The 26180-nt window shown below is 42.5% G+C and overlaps 1 protein-coding gene and 1 non-coding gene across 2 annotated transcripts in view; both read left to right on the forward strand.

The window, feature by feature from the left end:
• Window positions 1-19611, forward strand: part of STK32A (serine/threonine kinase 32A) — a 69410-nt gene extending 49799 nt beyond the window's left edge. The window contains exons 6-11 of the mRNA XM_054717022.1: window positions 4402-4499; window positions 10094-10210; window positions 12089-12214; window positions 13583-13711; window positions 18832-18896; window positions 19288-19611. Of these exons, the coding sequence (XP_054572997.1) occupies window positions 4402-4499; window positions 10094-10210; window positions 12089-12214; window positions 13583-13711; window positions 18832-18896; window positions 19288-19381 (629 nt within the window). The 3' untranslated portion in view covers window positions 19382-19611. The remainder of the gene's footprint in view (window positions 1-4401; window positions 4500-10093; window positions 10211-12088; window positions 12215-13582; window positions 13712-18831; window positions 18897-19287) is intronic.
• A 5858-nt stretch (window positions 19612-25469) lies between these two features.
• On the forward strand, window positions 25470-25573 carry LOC114233511 (U6 spliceosomal RNA). Its single transcript, XR_003619656.2, has one exon. It is a non-coding gene; the product is annotated as a U6 spliceosomal RNA (small nuclear RNA).
• The last annotated feature ends 607 nt before the right edge of the window (window positions 25574-26180 follow it).

The raw sequence follows: 26180 nt of genomic DNA on the forward strand, positions 1-26180 counted from the left end.
TTCAATACTGAATGAAGATTATAGGAATATACAGCAGCTCTTAATATGAGATGCCGAGCATATAATGAAGCAATTCCTTGGCTCTGGGAATGAGAAGATAAGCAGTCTGCCAGTTCTTAACCATTTTTCATTCATAATCTTCTAAGTCCATGCTTTCTCCCATCACTCCAATCCTTCCTTCTCCCTACTCCTAGGTCTGGGCAACTATAATCCAGATCACTTAGAGTTTAAATTAAAACATTCTTCCCCTCCAAAAACAAACAAACAAATTCACTATGGAAACTGTGTACCTTGCAGATAAGCAAAGGGGACATTAAATTAATCCCTCTACTTACAGATACTTATGGTTTCCTTCCAGATCTTTTGTCTATGTGCACACAAAGACATCCCTTTTTACAGTTGATTATACTGAATTTCTGTAACCTAAATTTTCACTGTATAATGTAATCACAATAATAACAGACATTATAATCTGAGCATTTATTATGTCCCACGCAGTTTGCTAAGTTTTTAACATTTTGTGTCATTAAATTCTCAAAGCAACCCTATAGAATAGGTTTCACCATTATTCTGATTTCACAGATTTACAAAAAACAACAACAACAACAACAAAAAACAGGCCTAGAGAGAAACTGACCTGGTCATAATCACACAGCAAGGACTGGTGGAGCACCAGGTTAAACCCAAGTCTAAATACGTCTCAAGCATTGATGGCAATGGAGGTGTAATGGCTCACAGTTACTGAGCTCTTCCTACGTGCCCAACACTGTTCTAAGTATGTGTATCATGTCATTTAAACTACCGTATTTTCCGGCGTATAAGACGACTTTTTAACCCAGGAAAATCTTCTATATGCCCAGTCGTCTTATACGCCAGAAAATACGGTAGATGAGGCAGGCACTACTGCTGTTCCCACTTGAGACTTGCAGACTGAGAAGTTAAGCTCTGCCCAAGAGGAGCTGTAGATATAGCCCTCAGGGTCTGACGTCAGAATCTACTCTCCAGTTGGCTTAAAATCTGAAAACCAAATGATGGAAATCCAAATAGCTAATAAACACATTAAAATATGGCCAAGCTTATTAGTAATCAGGAGAATGTCCATTTTAACCACAATGAAAGACAACTAGACATTCACAAGATTGGCAAAACTCAAAAGCTTAGTTAATACCAAGTGTGGTTAAGGAGGTTGACTAAAGGAAGTCTGACTCCTTGCTGGTCATCGTGATAATTGGTACAACCACTTTGGTAAATAGTTCCATGTGATCTAGTGTATGTGAAGACATACATTCCATGCCCAGCGGCTCTCCTTGCAGGAATGTACTTACAGAAATCTTCCATGTACAGGAGAGTCATGAAAGGGTTGTTCACAATACTCCCAAATTGAAAATAATCCAAATAGCTATCAACTATAGAATAGGCAGGTAAATTATAGTAGGTGAGCAGACTGTGAGCAAACTGACACCATGTGCAGCAATTTTGATAACATGTAATCAAAAGTAAAGCAAGACACCAAAGAAAGCAAGGAGTGGGATTTAACATATATGAGATGTATATACCCACCTACATATATGTTATATACACATACATGCTATATATACACACATATACTTACGTTATATAGACAGGGGAGGGCAAAAGTATATTTACAGTTATAATACAAATAAATAATGCAATAATTAATAAGTAATACAAGAATAAGCTGTTGTGTTTAGTGTACTCACAACTGTAGACCTACTTTTGCGCACGCGCACACACACACACACACACACACACACACACATATATAACATATAGGCAAAACTGAAGTATTGCTTAGAAATGCATGTAAAGATAGTAAATCTATGTAGAAAGGGAACAAAATTACTAACATAAATTCAAGAAAGTGGTTACTTCCAGGGTTGTGAACAGGACAGGAATGAAGGTGGGCTCAAGATTCTATTATGTGACCTGTGTAATGGTCCCCCGGCTATTTTCTTATAACTACTTGTTAAGTTGCTCTTGTGTGTTTTAATTCCTTTTCTGAGTGTAGGTTGAAATACTTTAAAAAACAAACAAAATACCCAGTGGCTGTTTGAGGGAAGTTTTGTCCCTCTCCACCTCTATCTGTACCCTCTCAGGGGCAGGGGATCCTCTGGCAGGGTTGACAAGAGCCCCTCATTATCTCTTTGTCTGGCTTTTCAGCTCTTTGAGGGCTCAAAGCATTGCCCATCCATTGTGCTTTTACATGTTGGCCTGATGTGTTTTTTATCATGTTCTACCAAAAATCTTCAGTGCCTTGAATATTTGTTAAATGAATGAACACATATTCAAATGTCCTCATGCTGGAAAACAGAATAAGTAGAAAAGGAAAAAAATATGCTCATATAAACTCCAAAGATGATCCAAGATGACAGGATTCACAGCTTTTATCGAGTAATGCCATTCTGATGGGTATTTTCTTAGCACGATGGTCTGTTTATCCCTCAAAGTTCTCTGCAGCTTCTCTAAGGGAGATGTCAGTCACCCTGGGTACTATCTGAGATGACTTGTGAGACACTGAGAAAGGAAAGCAGAACTATAGGCCATTCCATCCCATCTGTGGGGTACCATGGGGTCAGGGCCATTACCTCCCAAATCACACAGGGACCTGTGACTTATAGAAAGGATGCAGTGATGCATGAACCGTGAATCCCGTGGGAAGGAGGCCTGCTCAGTCCTGCTATGGCAGGCTCCTGCAGTCAGGCTCAGTCCTGGGATGTCAGCATTCTACCTCTAACTGCATGCTGTCCAGAAGATTTTACTTAGAACTGAGGGCACTGGGCAGGGCAAGTCAGACCCACAACCCAACAATATTCTTTGTCCAGAGTCAGCACCTCACTACAGAGAATGGGTCCAGTGTGTGTAGCTCTTGGTTAGGTAAAATTCCCATTATTATAGATGTTTGCCTCTCTAAAAGAGTGCCTAATTTTTTACATCCTCACCCGAGGATATGTTTATTGATTTTAGAGAGAGGGAGGGGTGTGAGAGGGGAGGTTGAGGAGAGGGAGTGGGGGGGGGAGAGAGAGAGAGAGAGAAGAGAGAGAGAGAGAGAGAGAGAGAGAGAGGAAGAAGAAGAAGAAGAAGAAGAAGAAGAAGAAGAAGAAGAAGAAGAAGAAGGAGGAGGAGGAGGAGGAGGAGGAGGAGGAGGAGGAGGAGGAGAGAAACATCAATGTGAGAGAGAAACATGGATATGAGAGAGAAACATCAATCTGTCACTTCCCTTATGAGCCTAACTGGGGATCAAACCCACAGCCTAGGTGTGTGCCCTGACTGGTAATCAAACCCACAACCTTTTGGTGTATGGGATGATGCTCCAAGCAACTGAGCCACCCGGCCAGGGCAAGAAGAGTACCTAATTTTGTGAGCACCATCTAGGTGCCAAACACTGAGCTGAGATTTTGGCATGTACTACCTCATTTAATTTCTCACCTCTAGAAAGATTGCCTTCTTATTCTGACTTTGCTGGTGAGGATTCTCAAGCTCAGCCAACAGACTTGTTCAAGGTCACAATAAGCGATGAAGGCGAGTTTTGAACTCGGCACAGCTCCAGGGCTAATAATTGCAACCATTGCTTGATTAATTGATTCAGCAGCATTCATTCATTCAGTGTCTCTTGAGTGACTTTAAATGCCAGGCTCAATACTGGGCACTAGGAATGTAGTGGTGAGCAAGCAGATACGATGCCTTCCTTTGCTTTGTGTTTCATTCTCCCTACTCCACCCCTTAGGAGTGAGGGCTATTCTTGGAAGAGTATGTAGAATGTAGAAGGTTCACCTTGGTCAAAGTGCTTAGAGAATGGGCAATGGGGGCCTTAAAATAAACTGTAGCTCTGCCTTCCACTGCAGTCCATTCAAAGAACGATGTTACAAAGTGTAAGTGACTCACAGTTTGTAAAACATTATATCTCAGAGTGCCCACTCCCTCTGCCCTCCCTCCCTCACCCCCAAGAGCAAGGTGCAAATGCTGCCCTTGCCTCTTCAAGATGACGGAGATGGAGAGCCAACACGTTTCAGCCCTTTAGCCCCAACCTGCCAAGTCAAGACAACACACATATCATCTCAGCCTTCTTGATTTCAGGGTCAGCCACACATTTGAGGCCTGATGGGATCTAATTTTTCATAGTTGCATGTTCTAAATAAGAGAAGAATGTGTCCACAAAGGCCTGAGGCTACCTGTTGTGTTGGTTGATGAATGAGGCTCCTGAGAGAGACCAGAAAATTAGAAATGGTGCCTGCTGTGAGCAATCGAGCCATGGATGATAGACATCTATACAAGCGTGTCTCCCCTCTGCCCTGGTGTCTCACCTTTGGAGGACCCTGTTGGGAAAGTAGATTTGTGAGTGTCTCAGGGAGTAGAATAGACCTAACTTTCCTGTGTTTTCAGCACCCGAGATGTTCAGCTCGAGGAGAGAATCCGGCTATTCCTTTGCTGTGGACTGGTGGTCCCTGGGAGTGACAGCCTACGAGCTTCTGAGAGGCCGGGTACAGTAGGACTGCATTTCTTTGCACTCTTCCAGCTATTTCCATTTTTAGACGGAAAAGATGGATGTTTGTGTGTGCTAAAATTCCAGCAGTTTGTTTGAGAGGTGAAAATGGCTATGCCATGTGAAGCTGTTAGCAACCCTTGGGATTTCTGTATTCATTCATTCTCCCAGCTATGGGGACCAAGCATGAGAGTTCACATCAAATCATAGGTGGTGGGCACACGGTGCAGTATACAGATCTTGTAACATAGAAACCCACACCTGAAACCTAGATGTTCATGTTAACCAATTCACCCCAATCAATTCAATAAATAAAAACATGAAAATAAAGAAATCAATGAATAATGTTGAGATTATAAGCTCTCATGGAGGGGAAATCCATATGCCTCATTAAATATCTTGTATAAATATATTTGTTTGTTTAAAGAAAAGCATTTTGCAGTCACGGTACAAAAGTCTAATACAGACACACTTCCCCAAGGAAAGTGTGAATTATTAATTCAACACTATCCATGCCCTGTCTTGTTGGATTTCTGTCTGTCATTAAGTTCCTGGGTTCTGGGTTCAGTGGCAAATTACAGTAGTTTCCTTCTAAAATAAATATTTCTTAAACTAAGAAAATGCCTAGGAAGAATTTTTCTAAGAAAATATTTTTTTCTTCCTCCCATATGTTATTTTTTTACCTCTATGGTAGTTCCCTGTTACCTATCTGATGTATCTATATCGTCAGGTTCTTTTTTCTGCTTTAGAAAGGTGAAGAAAAGTTATGATTAGGTTGCTGTATGTTTATACACACACACACACACACATATACATATATATGTATATATATATATATATATATATATATATATATATATATATGAGAAAGACATTTAAGTTCTATTCTCTAAGCAAAGTTCAATGTTATACAATGTACAGTGTATTCTTGTATTTTATTATTGTATTATTTTCCATAAGAAGAACTGTAAACTTACTTTTGCCCCACCCCATGTCTATACACATCTGCATCTATTCTTCTGTTGATAGACACTTAGGTAGTTTCCATATCTTGGCTTCTGTGAATATGCTGCAGTGAACGTAGGGGTGCAGTTTATTTTTCTAAGCACAGGTGTGAACTTCAACGAGAAAAAATACTGCTGCTTCCAAAGCTTCACATAGTCACACACACACACACACACACACACACACACACACACACACACACACACACCCTTCACAGGACTTACCCCACCCAACAAACACAAACACTCTTCAGATGTCTTTGTGTGGCTTGGCATTCTCTGGCCCTTAGAACCAGGTTAACTTTTCAGATTTTGCTTCAACTTGAAAGACCCTGACTCTTGATAAACTCACTTTGGCCTCTAGATGTCCTTCTCTCAGGCATCTTGGGCTTCTTTTCTTTTCTTTCCCTTTTCTTCCCCCTTTTCTTCCTCCCTCCCTCCCTTCCTCCCTCTTTTCACCTCATGTTCCTTTGCCTATAAAGATATTTGGCAAGGTAAACCCTGGTCTTCTTAAAGAATCACTTTCAAAGTACTTGGGAATTGCTAAATTGAATTTGAATAAAGTTAAGGATGTGTCTTAAGTGCAGGACCATTCAGCATCTTTATATTCAATGTATATGTGTCGTTTCTGAGAAAAGCCATGCCATGACACTGTCCCAAATGTCTCTGTGGGGAAGGCCTTTCTCCAGGTCTTTCTTACTCAAACCCTACCCATTCTTGGGCCCCTTCTCCTGAGAAGCATTCTCTGATCTCCAGCTGAAGTGATCTCCCAAATATTTATGCACTTTACTTCTCTTATAACCTGAATTTAAAAATATTGGAAAATATAGAGAAGCAGAAAAATAAAGGTAAAATCAACCATATTCACTAAGGCAAAGAATATTCCCAATTAAAAATTCAACCCCCCTTTGACCTTCCAGTCCCACCTTTCAGAATTAGCAGTCGCCGTACTCAGTTTCAAACTTTTTCTGTTTTTATAAGGTTAATCTATTTTCACATACTCATATATGCATTATTGTTGTTTTAACAAAAGTAAAATATGCTTTGTCTTTCTGTTGAGACTTTTTCCCACTTAAGATAAAATGTAGCACTTTCTACATCAAAACATCTAAATCCATTTTATTTTTTTAGGGTTAAATCCATTTTGTAAATATATTGCCCTTGTAAATTTTTCCAGGTATATCATTGTTGATGTTTGTATCTCTTCTATATTATGAGATGGTAAATTCATTAAAGGCTAAGCATGAATCTTACATACTTTAGTGATAACTCTAACTAGCTACCTATGTGTGTAGTGAATGACTGGGGGAACAAGTCTCCACAAGTCAATTCTCATACATTCCAAGGAAGGATCACCAAGCAGGCTGCATGGAATTATGTTTCCAAATAGAGCTAATCAGAAGAAATGAAACACAGCATTTAATAATGACTATCAACACGACTCGCCCACAGAGAGAGTGTGCCAAACAATCATGTCTCCACATTTACAAATGTACTTGAAAACATCCCCGTTGTTTCTGAGCTTGCTCACAGCTTTGATGAATGGGTCCCACAGCTACTGACCTGCATTGTCTCCCAGCTGTCATTGTGAAGGCAAGGCCAATAGCTTTCCTAGTTTTGTATTTTCCCTAAGCATTAGCTTCATAGGCACATAAGGAATTTTGCACAAAGTGTACATTCCTAGCTACAATTCTTGCTGTGTACTCCAAAAATCCTAATAAAGAGGAAATATGCTAATTGACCCTCATGCCATCACAAAGATGGCAGCGCACACAGCCAATAAAGAGGGAATATGCTAATTGACTGCCCCGCCCTCAAAGATGGCGCACCCACAGCCACAAGATGGTGGTGCCCAGTCCCCTCAGCCCCGCCAGGGCAGCAGGCATGCAGGAAGGCCGGGCCAGCCCCCAGGTGGGCCCAGCCGCTCCACGCTCCTACCTCCTGAGTCCCCCAGTCCCCTCAGCCCCCCAGCTGCCTAGGGCCAGCCCGAGGCGCAGGCAAGCCTCAGATGGCAGCTGCCCAGCTGCCCAGGGCTGGCTAGAGGCACAGGCAAGCCTTGGATGGTGACTTCCCAGTTGCCCAGGGCCGCCCGAGACTCAGGTAACCAGGGGCTGCTTGCACTGCCGGCAGTGGCAGCAGCAGAGGTGTGATGGGGGCGTCGCCTTCCCCTGATCGCTGGGTTGCCTCCTGCCCCTGAGGGCTCCCAGACTGTGAGAGAAGGCAGGCTGGGCTGAGGGACCCCTCCTTTCCAGTGCATGAATTTTCATGCACCGGGCCTCTAGTATTATATAATCATAAAACATCACTTTCTCCCATCTACATGTTTACCTTTTCCACTTTCATCCATTCTTTATATTCTCATTCTTATTAATATGCTGCCTTAGAATTGTTTGATGTATCCTATCATGTACACTGTAATTTTTCTTTAGAGCATGAAGTACATTTACTGAAGCATGTGTGTGCAGTCTATATAACTATTTGTGGTTTCCCTAGGGAGATGTTAAGCTCCACCAACGTAGAAATTATGCCTGTCTCATTATTATTCTTCATCCACAATACCCAATAGAGGTGCTGCAACATTCTGGGCATTCAATAAATATTTGGTAAATGAGGAAATATATAATTCTAGTAGTTAATGAACTAACAAAGATTTTTAAATTTAGAACTAGAAGAATATCATAGAAGAGAAAGGCAGTTTGATTGTTTTTAACAAGTTGATAGGCCATGAGGATTTTTTTTTAATATTAAAAATCAGTTGTATGGCCTTCTTAGTAAATGAAAACACTCTTAAGCCATTTGCTTGCAGCATTCATCAGTTAATTATTCACTTATCAAATCATTTGTGATTTTAGATGGCTAAGAAACAGTAGGTTGAGAAGCAGCAATTAGTCAAAGAAGTAAATTAGAAAAAATATTGACATTGCACACGTATGTAACCCTGGACCCTACTATGCCAAACATGCCCTGACTCTTAATGGTATACATGGAATGAATCCCAGTAGTGACCAACAGTGCCCTTCACCTAGTCAGCAGTCATTAAACACTGATAATAGCAATAAGGTACCTACTACTCATTTTCTGATATTGGGTTGCATGGGTTATTTCCGTTATATGGTTATTGAGACCAGAATTAGCGCTGGTCCTCTATTCCATCTTGAGGGAAGAAAATATATGACAGGTGTGTTTAGACCTTGCATACAAAAATAACGTTTGGCCAGTCATCTTTTTGGGAGGTCAACTCCTAGCATTTCATGGTTCCTTGAGAATGGACATTGACATGCTGAGTATGTTAAGCCTTTCTCCACCTTTAGTCACTGTTCACATTTATATCCACCTTTTTACCGTGTCAGTAATAATAAAATATTTCTCCTATATCATGTCTAATATATACTAGCCACTCTACTGAGAACTTTACATGTATTATGCCATTCAATTTTCCCAACAATCTCATGAGGTGGTTCCTTTTACAGATGAAAGAATTGAAATCCAAATTGAGGGGCTCCGTTTAGCCCTCACATTCTTTTGCCTTCAGAACTCAAACACTTAATTTTATTAACTTTTAATACTGAGTTACAACAGGGAAAAAATAAACTCCTCCACATCTTCCAATTTGGTTCATCAATCCACAATCATTTGCTAAGTATCTCGAAAGGGCAGACCCTTGATACATGTACATATCCATATTAGCTGTCCTACTGTTGGATAGACCAACATGGAAATTTTGTTCATTCAACAGGCATGTAATAAGCACCTACTAGGTGCTAGGACCTATGGGGAAAATGTGAGTATGGTATAATCTCTCATTTTATGTGAACTGGGGTTTAGTAGCTCCCAGTTCACATAAAAGAGAAAATGCCAGCATGGATTTCTTTATGAAATAGAATTACTATAGGTAAAGGCTGCCCTCTTATGGACATTTATGAAAACTGTAATAAAACTACTCTCCTCCCCCACCCCCGGACAGAAATTAAAACTATAGAAGAACCTGGTTTTCTCAGAAGTAAAAGTACTTTTGCCTCATCATAAAATTTGCCACTCCACTTCATAGGACCAGGGACTCATGACTTTTGGGAGAGAGTTGAAGTCTTCTGGGTAACTTTCGATTCTGAACGTATTCATTATGATTCAAACAATTGAAAAGAGATGTATGGTAAACTCTGAATCTCTTTAGAATCAAACTAAATAACAAGAGTTTAAAATTTCAACTTACTGAGCACATGTACAGTGTTTTATGAAAATGCATCTATAAGTTACCTTACAAAACTATTCCAAATTAGTATCTCAGAGGTAGATTTAGCCCACAGAAAGGTATTGTTTGACCCAGAATGATTACAAACTTTTAAAAAATCTGAGATTTCAAAAGAAACCATAGGTTTGTCTGGTGCCCTTTTTAAACAAAGTAGATCTGGCAACACAGGATGGACCATATATGTATATGCCAACAAGGCAACAGCTAGAAGGGATAAGAAAATGATACTGAGATTTTCCTGGTTGAAAATTTAACTTGAAACATTTGTAAAGGAATGCGTGTGTGGTTTTTTCTTTTACCCTGTAAACATGAAGACTTTTCCCTCCTCTCTCCCTTAAGAGACCATATCATATTCGCTCCAGTACTTCCAGCAAGGAAATTGCACACATGTTTGAGACGGCTATTGTGCCTTACCCTTCTGCCTGGTCACAGGAAATGGTGTCACTTCTTAGAAAGGTAAGGAGGAGGATTGCATGACAACAAGAAACGCTAAAAAGCAGCATGCTCTCTGGTTAGAGTCAGTGCACAATATTGGAGGTGGCCGTGATAGGGTACATTTCCAGAGTGGGCTTTGCAGCTAACAGCTTTCAAACGCATGGCTTCATTAAGGCAATGCACATGTCCTCTTGTATGTGCCAAAGCCACCTCAAACTCAGCGGGCCCGAAATGGGTTCTTGGTCTCTCTGTATTTCCTGGACTTTCTCCAAGCTTCCCAACTCAGTGACTGGCCTCTCCATCCTATCACTTATGCAAGCCAGAAACCAGAAATCATTCATCACCCCCATATCCAATCCATCACCAAGTTCTGTAATTTGACCTTTTAAATATTCTTTGAATCTGTCACTTCCCTCTATCTCCATTACTGTCTTCTCAACCGTACTGCCATCAAGCATTATAATTGGTTTGCCCTGTGCACTTTTACACACTCCATTCTGTCCTATAATGATCTGATCAAAGCAGACTTTGTTGTCTTACCATTGTTTGTGGAATAAAGATCAAAGTAATTTGTATGATATATAAGTTCTAACTACCTCTCAAGCCTTATTTTGGACTTTTGCCCCCTTTTGATTACACATAAGCCACTTTAGTCTTTTTCTCTTATGTTTCCCCTCCTCCATCTCACTCTCACATATCAGTCTCTCACCACAGGCCCTTTGCATATGCTAGTCCCTCTGCCTAGAACACTGCCCCCTCCCCAACTCTTCCAGCTCCCTCCCTTAGACCAGGACCATTCAGTGTGATTCACTGGTTAGTTCAAATCCGTGAATTGTTTCTTCAGGTTCATGACAAGTACAGAAATTGAAAGAAACATTCAGAAATATTTTTAGCATTTGCTATTGCTACTGCCTCTAAGCACATGGTCAGTGGACTCATCTCATTTGTAGCAGGAGCTCAATAGTGTGTGTCGAATGATAGTGTGTGAAGAATATGGACCCCAAGAGGATGGGTGTGGTTTTTTTCAGGAAAGAAAATTGCACAGGTGATGGCAGGTCAAGGAAAAGGGCCCAAGAGTCAAACCTGTGTCTCTTGCCTTTGGGGTCAAGTTCATTTGTTTTGGAATAGGGACATTGCCATTGGTTATGTCAAAGATGAACAGGTGGTAATTTCCCCTAAGCAAATTTTCTTCAGTTTCAAGATAGCCTCTTCACCCCAAATTTCTACCCTGGTGATCCCAGGTTATCCCCTGCAGAACAATTCTCAGGTGGAATTGCCACTTTCCATTAGAACCACAGGGTTGATGTGGTGTCGTTGACTCTGGAGTGGTTAAGGGGGAAAAAATCTTTAATCCCAGTTTATTAAACCCAGAACTATAACAGTTACCTTAGTTACATCTTCTCTGTGTCACCCCCAATATATTTTGGTTAGTTGTAAAAACAGCTAAAATTTTTAGTGAGAAATAAATTTCATTTGTGAAAATGTGCACATATTCCCCCCCTAATAAGAACAGACCTTCTCTTAAGCACTTTATATACATGGTCTTATTTCATCCTAGCTGCAACCGTATGAAATAGGTTATGATCCCCTTTTAACAGATGGGTGAACTGAAATTTAGAGAATAAACTTGCCCATAGTTAATAAAGTAGGGGAATCAACCATCAGAGAGACGTTTGACTCCACAGGACAAGCTATTTTCACTCTCCACCTTGCAAAAAAACAACCTACAATTCATTCTAACTGGGCATTATCTGTATTATTTGTTTAGGGGCCAGGGAAGGGGAATAATGCCTTATTTCCTTCAATCTTACACTTGAAAACATTTAGAGGGAATTTGTGTGTTTTTTTGGCCCCATTTTGACCTTCCTTGTGATCTTAATGTTTCTGTTCCTTTGGCAGCTACTTGAACCTAATCCAGACCAACGGTTTTCTCACTTGTCTGACCTTCAGAACTTCCCATATATGAGTGATGTGAACTGGGATGCGGTTTTACAGAAGAGGCTCATTCCAGGTTTCATTCCTAATGTGAGTCAATCCCAACAAACCCATAATAACTCACATGCAGTGCATATCGCCCTGGGTGCCAGAGACGCACCCGGTCTGGTTAGATAACCACATCAGTGTTGTAAGACAGCCCAAATTCCCATTTTACAGATGAGAACACTGAGGCGCACACAGGTAACTTGGCCACCAAAGAGTCCCGTGGCTACCAAGTAGCCAAGTGGGAATTCCAATCCAGCTCTATCTGTGTCTGGAGTTCCAGCTTCTAAACACTTTTTGTGGCATGCTTTTGTTTTTTTCCCAAAGATCTAATTCTCCTAATACACAGTCCTCACTTAATGTCATAAATAGGCTCTGTGACTTTAAGAGAAGTGGCATAGAATGAAACCAGATTTACCATTGGCTGGCTGATAAAAACAAGGGTTAAATTCCTACATATCTCCTCAACGTTATAATGAAACAAAACCTCAAAGACCTGTTGTTGTCCTTTCTAGGAATCTGCCAATTGAAAAAAATGATGCTTTCTCTGATTCCAAAGATGTAGGAATTTGTATGCCTGGGGTTCTGTGAGTCAAAGGATTGAAACCTGTTGGGGTTGGGGTGAGGCATTTATTTTTACCATTCATCCCTTTTATATCCGTAATGACTAAGGGCCAAAGGGAAATAATTCCCACTGGATGAGTCCCTGGTTAGTTGTAAAAACAGCTACTGTGGCCTACTGCAGACCGTTGAGTCCAGGTCAAAGTGCTCAGTGAGACGGCGGTGTACTGGAATTAGGGGGGTGGAGAATCACGACCTTATGGAGAGACTAGAGGGTGGGGTCAAGGACTTACCTGGCCACTTTGCCGAGTCCAGTAGGGGTAGCTGGTACCAGGTTGACAGGTGACACTGGACCCTCCTGCTGCTTCCACAACCCGCACCTCAACAAGTAACCATCAGCTCTGCATCAAGAGGCCCTCCACCTACAGCTCTGGCTTAATTGTGAATCAGAATCACGTGGGGAGCTTGTGAAACGTGCAATTTTCTCACGTGCAGTTGGGGAACTGAGAAGCTGAGCAAACTCAAGTGATTCTAATTGTCTATGTGATCGTTAGAGCATAACGTTGAGACCCAGAACCCAAAAGGTCAAACTTTAGAAAAATAATTGTCATTGGTTTCCTCTCAACTCAACCCACAGGAGGCTCATGGGAGTTTAGAAAAATAAACAAAATATAAAATTAATGAATGTGCTAAACAATGCTGGCAAGACATTATCCAAAATTAGCGTGGGAATCCTAGCTCAGTACCCTTGGAATGCTCCTTTAGGACCACGTGTCTGTCTCCACATTCGCTCAGGTGTAGTTTGGAATGATACAGGGATCTAGGGAGTGAGCCAACCTGTGTTCCTTGCAGAAAGGCAGGCTGAATTGCGACCCCACCTTTGAACTCGAAGAAATGATTTTGGAGTCCAAACCTCTTCATAAGAAAAAGAAGCGTCTGGCAAAGAAGGAGAAGGAGATGAGGAAATGTGATTCCTCTCAGGTGAGCAGGTCCCTGCCCAACCCGTGGGAACCTTCAGGATGGCTGCATTCCTTTGAGAGCTTCTGCTGGGAGGTCCTCTCAGCGCCTGGCTTTTGCAGCCTTGTGAATGCGCCGAGAAGCTGAACAGCTAGGCAGCCCTGGGCATCCTAGCAGCAACGTTTCCCTGTGGGCTTTCTAGCTCTGTCGTGAACTTGATTCAGTTAGTACCTTCTCCCAGCTCTCAATTCAAAATTGTCAATTTTCTGGGAGAGACTCTGATCGGCCAAGCTCAGGCCAGGTGATTAGGTTTCAAAGCACAGGCATGCCTCATTTTATTTGCCCTTTGCTTTGATGTTGTGTTTTTTACAAATTGAAGGCAAGACTCTCCACCGGCAAAAATATTACGACTTGCTATATTGCAATACTCGCTTCATTGTGGTGCTCTGAAATGGAACCCACAATATCTCTGAGGTACTAATAGGTCTGTATATGCATGGCTCTTTGGGGCCTCAGTCCTGCTGGGAGCAGCCAGCCCTAGAGGTGGTGTCTGTTCTTTGCTATAAGCAAAATTTCATGCTACCAGAGCTAGTAGAATAGAGAGCAGAAATGATGGAATTCTTATATGGTCAAGTACTATTTTGGGATTTTTAGGCTGAGTTGATTTTTTAACCATATTATTCTGTCAGAGTTAGAGCTCAGATCTCGATACAGCAACTTATAGGGATTTAGTAGGATTTTAGACATGTGGTAATATGCATTATAATGGTGGAGAAGAAATAAACATTCAATTTGCCTCTAATGATTACCCATTCATCCACTCATTCACCCATCCTTCCATCCATCCACCTACCCATTCAACTAATGGTCATCCATCCCTCCATCCATTTATTTAGGCTACTTTCATTGGGCACCTATTAACTTCCAGGTCGTATGTTAAATATCAGAGGTAGTTATGAATATCATTCTTGCATCCAATGACATTCCTGTTCTCAAGGATTGTATAGTTTTGTTAGCTCTGCAAACAAATCCTGCATTTCTCTAGTCCTTAGGAACCACTAGACCCTTTAAAGGCCAACCGAAGTCCACATCCTGTTTGTTCACAGGCTGGCCTCTTGCCAGATCCCCAGCCTTAAGTGTTTTCTAGGGTCCTGCAAAGAGCGCTTAGCTGTGCCACAACCTATCTTGCTTATTGCTGTGCACTTTGACCGTTTTCCTCCTAATGATCTGTTCTTCACATCATCACCAACTGGCTTCTCCAGACTTACCCCTCTCTATGTCCCTATATAGTTTGACTCAAGCTGGATAGAGGCCTCAAATGTAACAAATACAAGATATCATCTTTATTATACGTACAGTTCCTAAAGTTTGAGAGACAGCAACGATTTGCAAATAACAGTTTACCATGACTACTGGGCTCTCCATGATCGCCTGGAACTCACCATCCTTGCCCTCCAACCACATAGGGCCTGAAGTGTCTGACCCTCAAGCACTATAGGTTTTGTTCTTCTTCAAGACCCTTGCTCCTCCTTTTTCCTGAATGTCCTGGATCTTCACATAGGAGGCTTCGTCTCATCCTTTCCGCCCTTATTGCCACCTTGTCAAAGATGAAGTCCGGCCACCATCACTGTCTTAGCCCCTATTTTTAATTCCTTCACGACATTAACATAGTTTATAAATGTTTGATGTAGATGTTTGTGTGGGTTTTTTCGGTCCCACTAAAATGAAGGCTTCCTATGGGTGAAGACCAGGTCAGTCTTACCCATCATTATCTTCGTGGCACCCCAACCTCAGTAAGTGATTCAATACATTCAAAAAAGGAAAGAAAAAGTTATGACTGAACAGCAGAAACTGAACATTTCTGTTCTTAGAGTCACAAGGTCAAGTTCCACCCATGAGAAATCTTCCTGTGGTCCCCTCTTGTCCTAGTCCTTACCTTCCAGCCACCAGGTTGAAGCAGTAAGCCTGCCTGCCGCCCCCGATGGGAAAGGCTATGAGCACTTACCCACAGCATAGACCCCAACACTTTCTAATATCAAACAAAAGAAAAAAAGCAGTTTTCTCCTTCCCCCAAGTCTCATATCAACCTTAGAATCACTTACCAAGAAGTGGCTCTGCCCATAATGAAAACAGACCATTACATTACTAATCAGAGACGTTCACATCCTTTTCATCTTCATTTCGTTTTTAACTGTTTTATATGGGTAAAATGTGTATAACATAAATTTGCCATTTTTAAGTGTGCAATTCAGTGGCATTAAGTACATTTATAATGTTGTACATCCACTACCACTATTTTCGAAATTGTTACTACTCCAAGCCCCATTGCTTTTTTCTTCAATTTCAGCAATGTTTTTTACTTTTCAGAGTACAACTCTTTCACCTCCTTGTTTAAACTTTTCCTAGGACTTTTTTTTTTTTTTATACTCTGGAAATAGAATTGTTTCCTTAATTTCTTTTTTGTATCATTAATTACTAGTGTTCAGAAACAACTGGTTTTTCTATGTTAATTTTGTACACAGCAACTTTGCTGGACTCATTTATTAGCTTTAGTAGTTTCTTGTGAGTTCTTTGGGATATATATCTATATATATTTCTATATATATGTGTGTGTGTGTGTGTGTGTGTGTGTATATGTATACACACACATCTAATCTAATAATAGACAAATATGCAAATTGACCATACCTCCGACACACCCACAAGCCACGCCCACAAGCCACGCCCACCATCCAATCAGAGCAAGCATGCAAATTAACCCAAACCAAGATGGCTACAGCCACAGAGAGCAAGGTTTCCTAGGTAACAGAGGAAGCCAAGCTTTCTGCCAGCCGTTGCAGGCCTAAGCCTCCACTCAAGCTACAAAGTTTCAATTATAGAAGGTAAACAAATTCAAATAAATGGTGGCAGAATGGAGCTTGAGAGAGCAGGCCAGGGTTGCCGCCAGCAACAGGGGAAGCAAAGCTTTCCGCACACCCTGGCCAGGCCCACCCGCTTAAGGCAACAAAGTTTCAATTATAAACCCAACACAAATGGCTTCGGGCCTCGGAGGGAGCCCCAGGCTTGGCTCTGCTCCAGGCTACAAAGTTTCAATTGTAGAAGGAAAATAAATTTTAGATACCAGGGCCTCCGCTTGCATTGCCAGGGGGCGTGGCCGGCCTGCAAACCACCATAGGCCCCTCACTCAGGCCGCCCCACGCCCCAAGGGTACCCCACCCTGATCAGGGACACCCTTCAGGGCAAACCAGCTGGCCCCCACCCCTGTACCAGGCCTCTATCCTATCTAATAAAAGACTACTATGCAGATTGATCATCACTGCAATAGGTCAAAGATCCTGCCCCCATGTGGACACAAGATGGCCACCACAAGATGGCCAGCAGAAAAGGGCAGTTGGGAGGCACCCGGCCTGCAAGGGAGGGCAGTTGAGAAGGACCAGGCCTGCAAGGGAGGGAAGTTGAGAGGGACCAAGCCTGCAAGGAAGGGCAGTTGGAGGTGATCAACCCTTCAGGAGAGGGCAGTTAGGGGTGACCAGGCCGGCAGAGGAGGGAAGTTGGGGGCAAACAGGCTGGCAGCAGAGTGGTTAGGGGGTGATCAGGCTGGCAGGCAGAAGCGGTTAGGGGCAATCAGGAAGGCAGGCAGGCAAGCTGTTGGTAGCCAGCAGTTCTGGATTGTGAGAGGCAGGCAGAGCGGTTAGGGGCAATCAGGAAGGCAGGGAGGCAAGCAGTTGGGAGCCAGCAGTCCTGGATTGTGAGAGGGATGTCCCAGAATGGAGAGGGTACAGACTGGGCTGAGGGACAACCCCCCTCCATGCACGAATTTCCTGCACCGGGCCTCTAGTATATATATATATATATATATATATATATATATATATATATATATATATATATATATATATCATCTGCAGATAGAAATACTTTTCCTTTCCAGTTTGGATGCCTTTATTTTTTTTCTTGCCTAATCACAATGTTGAATAGCAGTGGTGAAAGTGAGCATCTTAGTTTTTTTCCCCATCTCAGGGAGAAAGATTTTAACTTTTACCATTGAGCACTATGTTAGCTGTGGGTTTTTTGTAAATGCCTTTTATCATATTACATTTTATATAACTTTTTATATTTGTATATGTTTATATAAATGTGTTTTTTTACATATACAAAAAATATTTTATATATGTACTTAATGTGTAAGTACATACATATATATGTATATAAATATATAAACATATACATATATAAAATAGATAAACAAAATATTATGTAAATAAATATACTTTTAAATATTATGTAATATTTTGTTTATATATTTATGTAATATTTTAGTGTTAAAATTATACTTGAAGATATAGCTTTTTCTAATTCCTAGATTTTTTTAAAAAAGGAAGGAATGGCATTTTTTCTTAGAGAATATTTTTCATCAGAAGTAATTTGGAAGTACTTTGTTGCAGACTTTTAAAATATTGGATCTGGGGCTGACACTGTCCTGGGCCCGATGAGTATTATTTTTTTAAGGTTCAATTTTCTCATGATGATGGCCAAGTCATTGGTTGGTGTTGAAAGCTAAGACAATGAAACAGCAAAGCAAATGGTTTGCATGTCTGTGAGAGGTCACAGATATGGACAGCTCTGTTTGCTGCCCCTGAGGTCTAGTTCATGAACCCCAGCACAGTCATTGAGGGGAACATTCGATAGGAATTCAGTGTGAAGCAATGTTTCTAGGCTGTTCATTAAATTCAAGTAGAACCTCCAAACCTTTCACATGAGGGCCAGGAGACAAGAGGTGAGCAGGTAACTAGCTCAATAAGCCCTTGTCCCCACCCTGCTTGCAGCCATGGTTTCTTCTTGGGCTGCTTGGCTGAAAGACATCAAGGTCATGAACCATAACCCAAGTCTTCCCTGCGGGCTCATTGTGGGGAACAGTGTGTTGATGTAGTTTATCCTCTTGCTCTTTCTTCCCTATTTGCTGCCCTATTGTTCTGGTTGGGGTCTCACTCCTGCTACAAACTTTGAGGTAGCATCTGTTTTGAGGATGCATTCTTTGATTGGGCCATTCAGTGAACAGACACTCAATAGGTGTTGGCTGTTTGAGGACCCTCATTGATCTACTAACTATATCTCTACTCTTTTTTTCAATGTTCACCTGGAAGATGGGCCTTCTTCAAGAGCACCTTGATTCTGTGCAAAAGGAATTCATCATTTTCAACAGGGAAAAGTAAGTCGGTAGCTCCTGCAAGAACAGCAGCCCAGCAAATGATAGAGTGTTTCAAGCCAGACTTTACATGCAAAGCCTTAATTTATTTTTAACATTTTTTATTCTTTCTAATTACAAAAATGATGCTTATCCATAATAGAAAATTTGGGAATTTCAGGAACCTTTTTATTTTTTGTAAGAAATTTCAAATATTGTAGTAGGTAAATGAGCTTCAAGTTTCTGTTGATGGGAAGGCCTGAGAAATTGGGACTTAAAACATTTCAAATCTATGATGTTTTTAAGGTTTCCCTGACCTCTTTATAAATTGTTGGGCTTAATGCTATCATTTCAAAGGTTTACCTCTCTTTATTTTCAGTGAATAAATCCTTCTTTCTTTTTTTCCCCTTTTAAGAGTAAAAAGGGACTTCAATAAAAGACAAGCAAATCTAGCCTTCGAACAGACCAAAGACCCACAAGAAGAAAATGGTCAGAATAACAACCTCTGAGTCATCAACATCTTCTTCTTGGGACATTTCCTGCCATTCAGGCCAGCAAGTTCTGATTTCCACAGCAGGATGAGCTGACGGTAGTTCCCTCCGCACACCGCACACACCTTAGAAAACGTGAATGCCTACCTTTGAGGGAGGCAGCTCGAAACAATGAAGAGCTCCTTGGGCTCCTGGGAACTGGTTACACCACTAACAAACCATGTGACCATGAGCAAGTCACTTAACCACTTTCTCTGCTTCGGTTTATTCTTAATGAGAGGGCTCTACTACATGAGCTCTCCTCTGCCTTTTTATTGCAACCACTGTTGTCCTAAACAGCCTTTATTTTTATTTCTAAAGGACTATTTGGATGTAGATTTATTTTTCCACTTCTTCTAGTTACACTGTGACTGATGGACAAATGGACATAGGTGGGTGATTGAGGTGTTTGAGGGGGTAGGAAACTTAATAAAGAGGTCGCAATCCCCCAGTCTGATTGAATAGGAATAAGGAATCCAACCAGGAAGAAATGAATGGGACTGGATTAAAGTGAAACAGACTTACCTGGGCCTCCCAGTGCTATGCCAAAGTGACACACCACATCAGCTTATCCCAGCTAGCAAGAGCCTGCTATGCACATCTGTCCCAACACCCTGTACAGTGACGTGAAGTTGGGAAGTTGAAATTGGTGATGATGAGGCATTTACACCATGGAAATTGGCCAATGCTACAAATCAAGGCTTCCCCCCCGCCCCACCGCCCCCGCCAACACACACACACCCAGCAAGCCATTGTTAGATATTTATGAGCACACCACTTGCCTTCTTCCATTAATCACAATCTTTGAGAGCTCATGGTCCTCTTAAGATAATCAGAGACCTATATCTGGAGGGGATCAGGAAAGACTTGTCACATAGATAGCATGTCCACCTTGCAGTACAGTGGCGTGTCTTACTTGGGAGTTACAGTCCCAGTTAGAATGTGCAGTGAATTTGAACAGTAAAATTTACCCTTGAAAATTCCCTGAGATTACCCATAATGTATGGTGGGTATCTTGTCTTTGGGAAGCCAGGATAGTGAGCCACCTGTCAACAATGAAACAAGTCCCCGTTTTTTGTTCATTTTGATTTTGCTGTTTACCTTTGTTTTTGGCTGACATCAGATGAATAAAAACATTGAACAAATTACACATGCATTTATAGAGTAGAATTACACTAAGAACCATGGATGTGTACATGTCTGTGAGGTTAAGGGTCATGGAACTAAGGGAATGCCTTGTGCTCACTGAAGAATGGCAGGTAGGATCACCTAATTACTTAAAGTATGATTGATGGCTCACTGTTTTCCTTTATATTTTCTTTATGTATTTGTAAATCGCCAAGTTAATTCAGCTACATGAGATGTGCATGTAATGTATCTCCACTCTCCTGAAGATCTTTGCAGAGGAACTATTTTGGGCCACCTACAAATGCCACTGCCTAGGGAGTCAAGAAGTGAATAGTCTTGACGGGGGACTGTTTTAACCTCTTGGCCACCATTGTCCTTCTTTATGGAGAGTGTGGGCATCACCAAGGTGGTGTTAAGCTGGCACTAGGGGAGACCAGACTGGCCCATTTGAGAAACCAGACACGTGGACATAGGCAGAAGTCCCAGCTGCAGCCACCTGCTACACCAGACTTTTCCAGGAGGGGTTTGCACTAGGGCATCTCGGCATGGGTAGAAGCCAGTGCTGAATTTTAACTCGGCATTTACAGTAATCTCCTCACTAAACTGATAGGCCCAGCATTTCTGGCGGAGCTGTGAAACAGTGCCTGCCTACTTTAACAGCAGCCATCCTTTTGTTAAGAATTAAAACCAGCTCCTTTGTTCTGTGTGTTGGATTCCTTTTCTGTACATTTTCCACACCGTGTCTATGCTATTTTGTTTTCCTCCGAACACTATAAATTCTAAGTGCTTGCCCTGACTCAATTTCACAAGGAGAGGGATGGGTTGACAAGATGACCAGATTCTGCTCCAGGGGACCAGGGGCCACCTGCACATTTACCAACTTCCATCTTTTCATTTGCCTTGATTCAAGCCCTGATGTGCTTGGCCTGACTCCCTAGTCAATGCTTCCTCCTCTTGCTATGACCCTGGATGCATCAACCCAAAGGGGAGGCATTGGGAAACACTTAGCAAAGGGCGAGGGGGTTGGTAGGGTCTCCACTGGGATGAGAGCTCATCATTCGTACCATTTCACGTCTGCACAGTGGAAAATTCGATAGGAACCCAACGCACTCGCTACGCCTGTGCCTGAAGCACCTTGATGGACGTTCAGGAACCAAGGACCCGCTGAGCAGAGAACACTGCCTCAGAGAGGTGGCATGGATTTCCAGTCTTAATCAGGTTGCAGCCCCGCAATGTGTTTCCAGCTAGAAAAGAAAGAGCTTTGCATCCATCAGTGTAGATAAGGACTAATTATAAATACCTTCCACTGTTATATATTAAGACAAACCAATTTTCCAAAAACTAAAGGATGCCTAAGTCCTTACCATGATTGCTACTATTAAAATCAGACCTTCTGCTTTTTGCCCCTAAAAAAAGCTGAAAGTTACTATCCTACATTGTGGAACATGTCTCATTGGGATTTGTGACAACCAGGGCTCAGGGCTAAGAATTTTAGAAAACACTGACTATTGCGTTTTTCTGTCTCATATCCCTGGAATCCTTTCCTCCTAACAGCTTCCTCCCTTATCTGGTGGAGCATCTAGTCTGAGCAGGTTTTGAAGACAGAACCTCCTGCTTATAACACTCCAGCGCTGCAGCTGGCCACCGTCCCGGTGCATGCAGTGACCTCTAGTGGATGAGCGGGGCATTGGAGCTCTGTGACCCAGGCCACAGTCCTAACTGTCCCTGAATACTGTTAATGGCTAACAAACCTGGATGGCAGCACTGGTTTGGGCTGAGATCAATGCTAGGGAAGGAAGAGATGTCGAGCAGCACAGAGCATGGTTAAATTAATTTGGATAATTAAATTAATTAGTTGTTAGGCTTCTTCTGATAGGAAAATTTTAACCAGAAGTGACTAGATACTAGACCATCATAGGTTGTCTAGATTGAATGGACCGATAAGTAAGTATCGAGAAAGAATGGTACTACAGCTGGCGGGGCCAGTGTTGCTGCTTTGGGCTGATGCAGTAACGCTAAAGCTTCAATTCTTCCAAAGCTGAATGAAAAGGCATGAGGAGCACAGCGGGTTTGTTTCAGCACTCAGTTATCCTTGCATTGTGTCTACACAAAATCCTGTTTCCCCACTCTGCCTGCCTGTGATTACTGCTTCTGACAAGCTCCGCGTGTCTGTGTCTGATAGTAAATATTGCTGTGAAACCTCCAAACTGCAGTTGTCTGTGCTGTTGTGAACAGGCAGACCTTGGATGGGAAACACACGGTTCTGTTCAGCTGTAGCATCTATAATGTAAATGTGCCTGCGTGATTAAAACGTCTTCTGTATACAGTCAGCCACTGACCCTTCTTTGTCAGCTGTGTGTGTGTGTGTGTGATGATGGTTTTCTCTAGAGCAGTGGTCGGCAAACTCATTAGTCAACAGAGCCAAATATCAACAGTACAACGATTGAAATTTCTTTTGAGAGCCAAATTTTTTAAACTTAAATTTCTTCTGATGCCACTTCTTCAAAACAGACTCGCCCAGGTCATGGTATTTTGTGGAAGAGCCACACTCAAGGGGCCAAAGAGCCACATGTGGCTTGCAAGCCGCAGTTTGCCGACCACTGCGCTAGAAGATTTGTGGTGCCCAACATCACTGGTTCTTCCATTTCCTGCTATGAGGAAAGTCCTTTCCCAGGCAAACTGGTGACAGAGATGATATTCTATAAACTATTGGATGCAACACAATTTAATCCCCATGTGTGAAACCTAAGAACCTGGCCCCTTTAGCATTCACACCTTAGGGAACACAAGCCAGAATTCCAGATGTTGCCTTTCACCAGGACCATAATCCTATATAATAAAAGCCTAATATGCTGTGTCTGGTCAACCTGTTCAACCAAAGTGTAATATGCAAATGATATGCTAAGGCCACTGAACCACTCACTATAATGTGCACTGACCACCAGGGGGCAGATGCTCCAACTGGGAGGTTAGCTTGCTGCTGGGGTCCCGACGATCAGGACTGAGCGAGACAGGTCAGACATGCCCTGGAGCCCTCCTGCAGTCCCTCCCCGGCCCTGGTCATGCACCGGTGGGGTCCCTCAACCTAGCCTGTGCCCTTGCACAATCCAGGACCCCTTGGAGGATGTCGGAGAGTCGGTTTCAGCCCGATCTTGCTGGCCAGGCCAAGGGACACCACTGGTGCACAAATGTGTGCACCAGGCCTCTAGTCCATGAATAATAGCCTGTGCACCTTTTGCCAGCACACTGCTTTCCTTCCCCTCAACATCATTTTCCTGCTCCATTCCATCCACCAAAGCAGCAGGTGGGTGTTTCAAGACCCGTACTCTAGGACGGGAAGAGAGTAGCAGCTCTGAACTCCTGCAACTAGAAGCAACTTCTGCCTTAGGAGAAAATAGAGGGACCTTCACTACCCCTCAGACCCACATCTTAGCAGTCAGGCCAGCTGGTTCCCTGGGGTTGTCCTGAAAGAGAGGCTCCTGTAAGCCATGTGGGCTCTGAAATCCTGCGTGCTGGGTGCCCTGCTACCTAGGTCACATTCAATCGTCTGTCATGTTCTCAGCTGCCATTGGAGCGCAGGGCAGGATCTAGGCCTCTTCTGTTCTGAAGGGTGCCAGCCTTAAGTGACGTCATTTTTGCAGGTTGCTTTGGCCCTTTCAACCTCCACTTCCTGTTCATGGTTAGTATTCCCTTTGTGATGGCTTGAGGGTCCCAGAGCTGATTCCAGAAAGTTCTTTGAAACCAGAGGGATCCTGTTAGTCCTATGCAGTGTTCTCATTCCCCACCTGGTCAATGTGACTCCGCCTAGGATACCTCCAGCCCGCAGGCGTGTGGAAGTTAGTCAATGTGCGAATTGCAAGGACATTTTTTTAAAAATTGCTCCATCTCTTTTGGAGCCCTGTAACTTGAGTTCACTGTGAGCACTGACCGTGCCCTTTAACCCACGCTAGTCCTAAACAGAGCTCAGCTGCTGCCTGGTCAGGAGCAGGAAGAGGTGAGTCCCCAATCCTGAGTTTGAGCCAGAAAATGGGACTATGGCCTAAAGCTTGATATTTCTTTTAATCCTCAAAGGTTTGTTTTAATGATTTTAGAGAAAGGAATGGAGGTGGGAAGGAGGGAGAGAGAGAGAGGAGATAGAGATGAGAGAAACGTTGATCAGTTGCATCCTGTACATGCCCCCACTGGGGATCAAACCCACAACCTAGGTATGTGCCCTGACTGGAATTGAACTGGTTACCTTTCTGTGCATGGGATGATGCTCCAACTGGCAAAGGCTGAGTCAAAGCTTATTAATCATCAGACCTTGAACCTCAAGCTGAAATAACTATGTGTTCAGAGTAGCTTTTAGTATGGTTTCTGAGCTTCTATGTTCCTGTACTGGCAGCATCGGTCTACCAAACCAAGAGGGGCTCCTCATACATAAAAGCAATTCATCAGAAATTAGCACCCAGATCTCCTTCTCCCCCCCCCACCCCACTCCCCCCCCCCCTCCGGTCCCATCCTGGTCACAGACACTTTGCTGAGCAGAGCATCCATGCCCTTCAGGCTTTAGACTAGTGATGGACCATCTGCTGCTTTTGCCTGCCCAGCAGCCATCTCCTCGTCTTCTGATATCACAAATTAATATTCCTTGAGTTAGTGAGAGTCCACATGGTTCAGGTGGCTCAGGACTGGCCATGTGACCAGGTGTGACCCATCAGTGCCAGTCTCCCGGCCACAGTGACTAGTTTCCTGGTGAAAACACATGACTAGAGCCAGACCAATTAGAGTCAGTCTCTTTGGCTGGAACTATCCAGGGAATTTCTAGCCTCCCCCTGAAATTACTAGGCAGGTAAAATGAAAACCTAGAAATGCCGATGGCCAGGTTTGCTCCCATTTGCTTTCCTATGAAGGCAAGCAGGACGAAGAGACAAAAACAAAACAAACAAACAAAATACCTGTGCTCGCTTGGGCAGCACATATACTAAAATTGGAACTACACAGAGATTAGCATGGCCCCCGTGTAAGGATGACATGCAAATTAGTGAAACATAGTTCTTATGTTTTTAAAAGAAAAGAAACAACATTCTAGATCCAGCTTTGCTTAAGTCTACCCAAATCTACCCCTGATGTTTTCAGTTATAAACTTTTCCAAAAAAAAAAAAAAAAATCTTTGCATACTCTAGTCTAACATTTGCAATGAAAAATGTTCTATGTAAATTGTAATTAGGTCCAGAAGTGTTTCCCCAAAAGGGTTTGGTGGAATGTTAGAAGATGATAAGTAGATAAAAAATAGTTTGAGAGCCTTGAATTGGACAGATTTTTAAAGACAGGATTTCTAAGAGCTTTGAATTTGATGACATACACATAACTCTCTCAAAGGAGTGGACATAGTTAATAATCCTTTCTAACACTCATGAGATTCCTTGGGACCAGCTTGCTAAAGAATATACTTTGCAACATGCTTAGTTTGCATTTTCTCTAATTGCAGGCCTTTACAAAGAAGCAATGCTTTTAAGCAGTGGTCGGCAAACTGCAGCTCACGAGCCATATGCGGCTCTTTGGCCCCTTGAGTGTGGCTCTTCCACAAAATACCACGTGCAGGCGCGCACGTACAGTGTGATCGAAACTTCGTGGCCCATGCGCAGAAGTCAGTTTTCGACTCTCAAAA

Source organism: Eptesicus fuscus, chromosome 6 (assembly GCF_027574615.1).
Source record: "Eptesicus fuscus isolate TK198812 chromosome 6, DD_ASM_mEF_20220401, whole genome shotgun sequence".
In the NCBI taxonomy this organism is placed as follows: domain Eukaryota; kingdom Metazoa; phylum Chordata; class Mammalia; order Chiroptera; family Vespertilionidae; genus Eptesicus; species Eptesicus fuscus.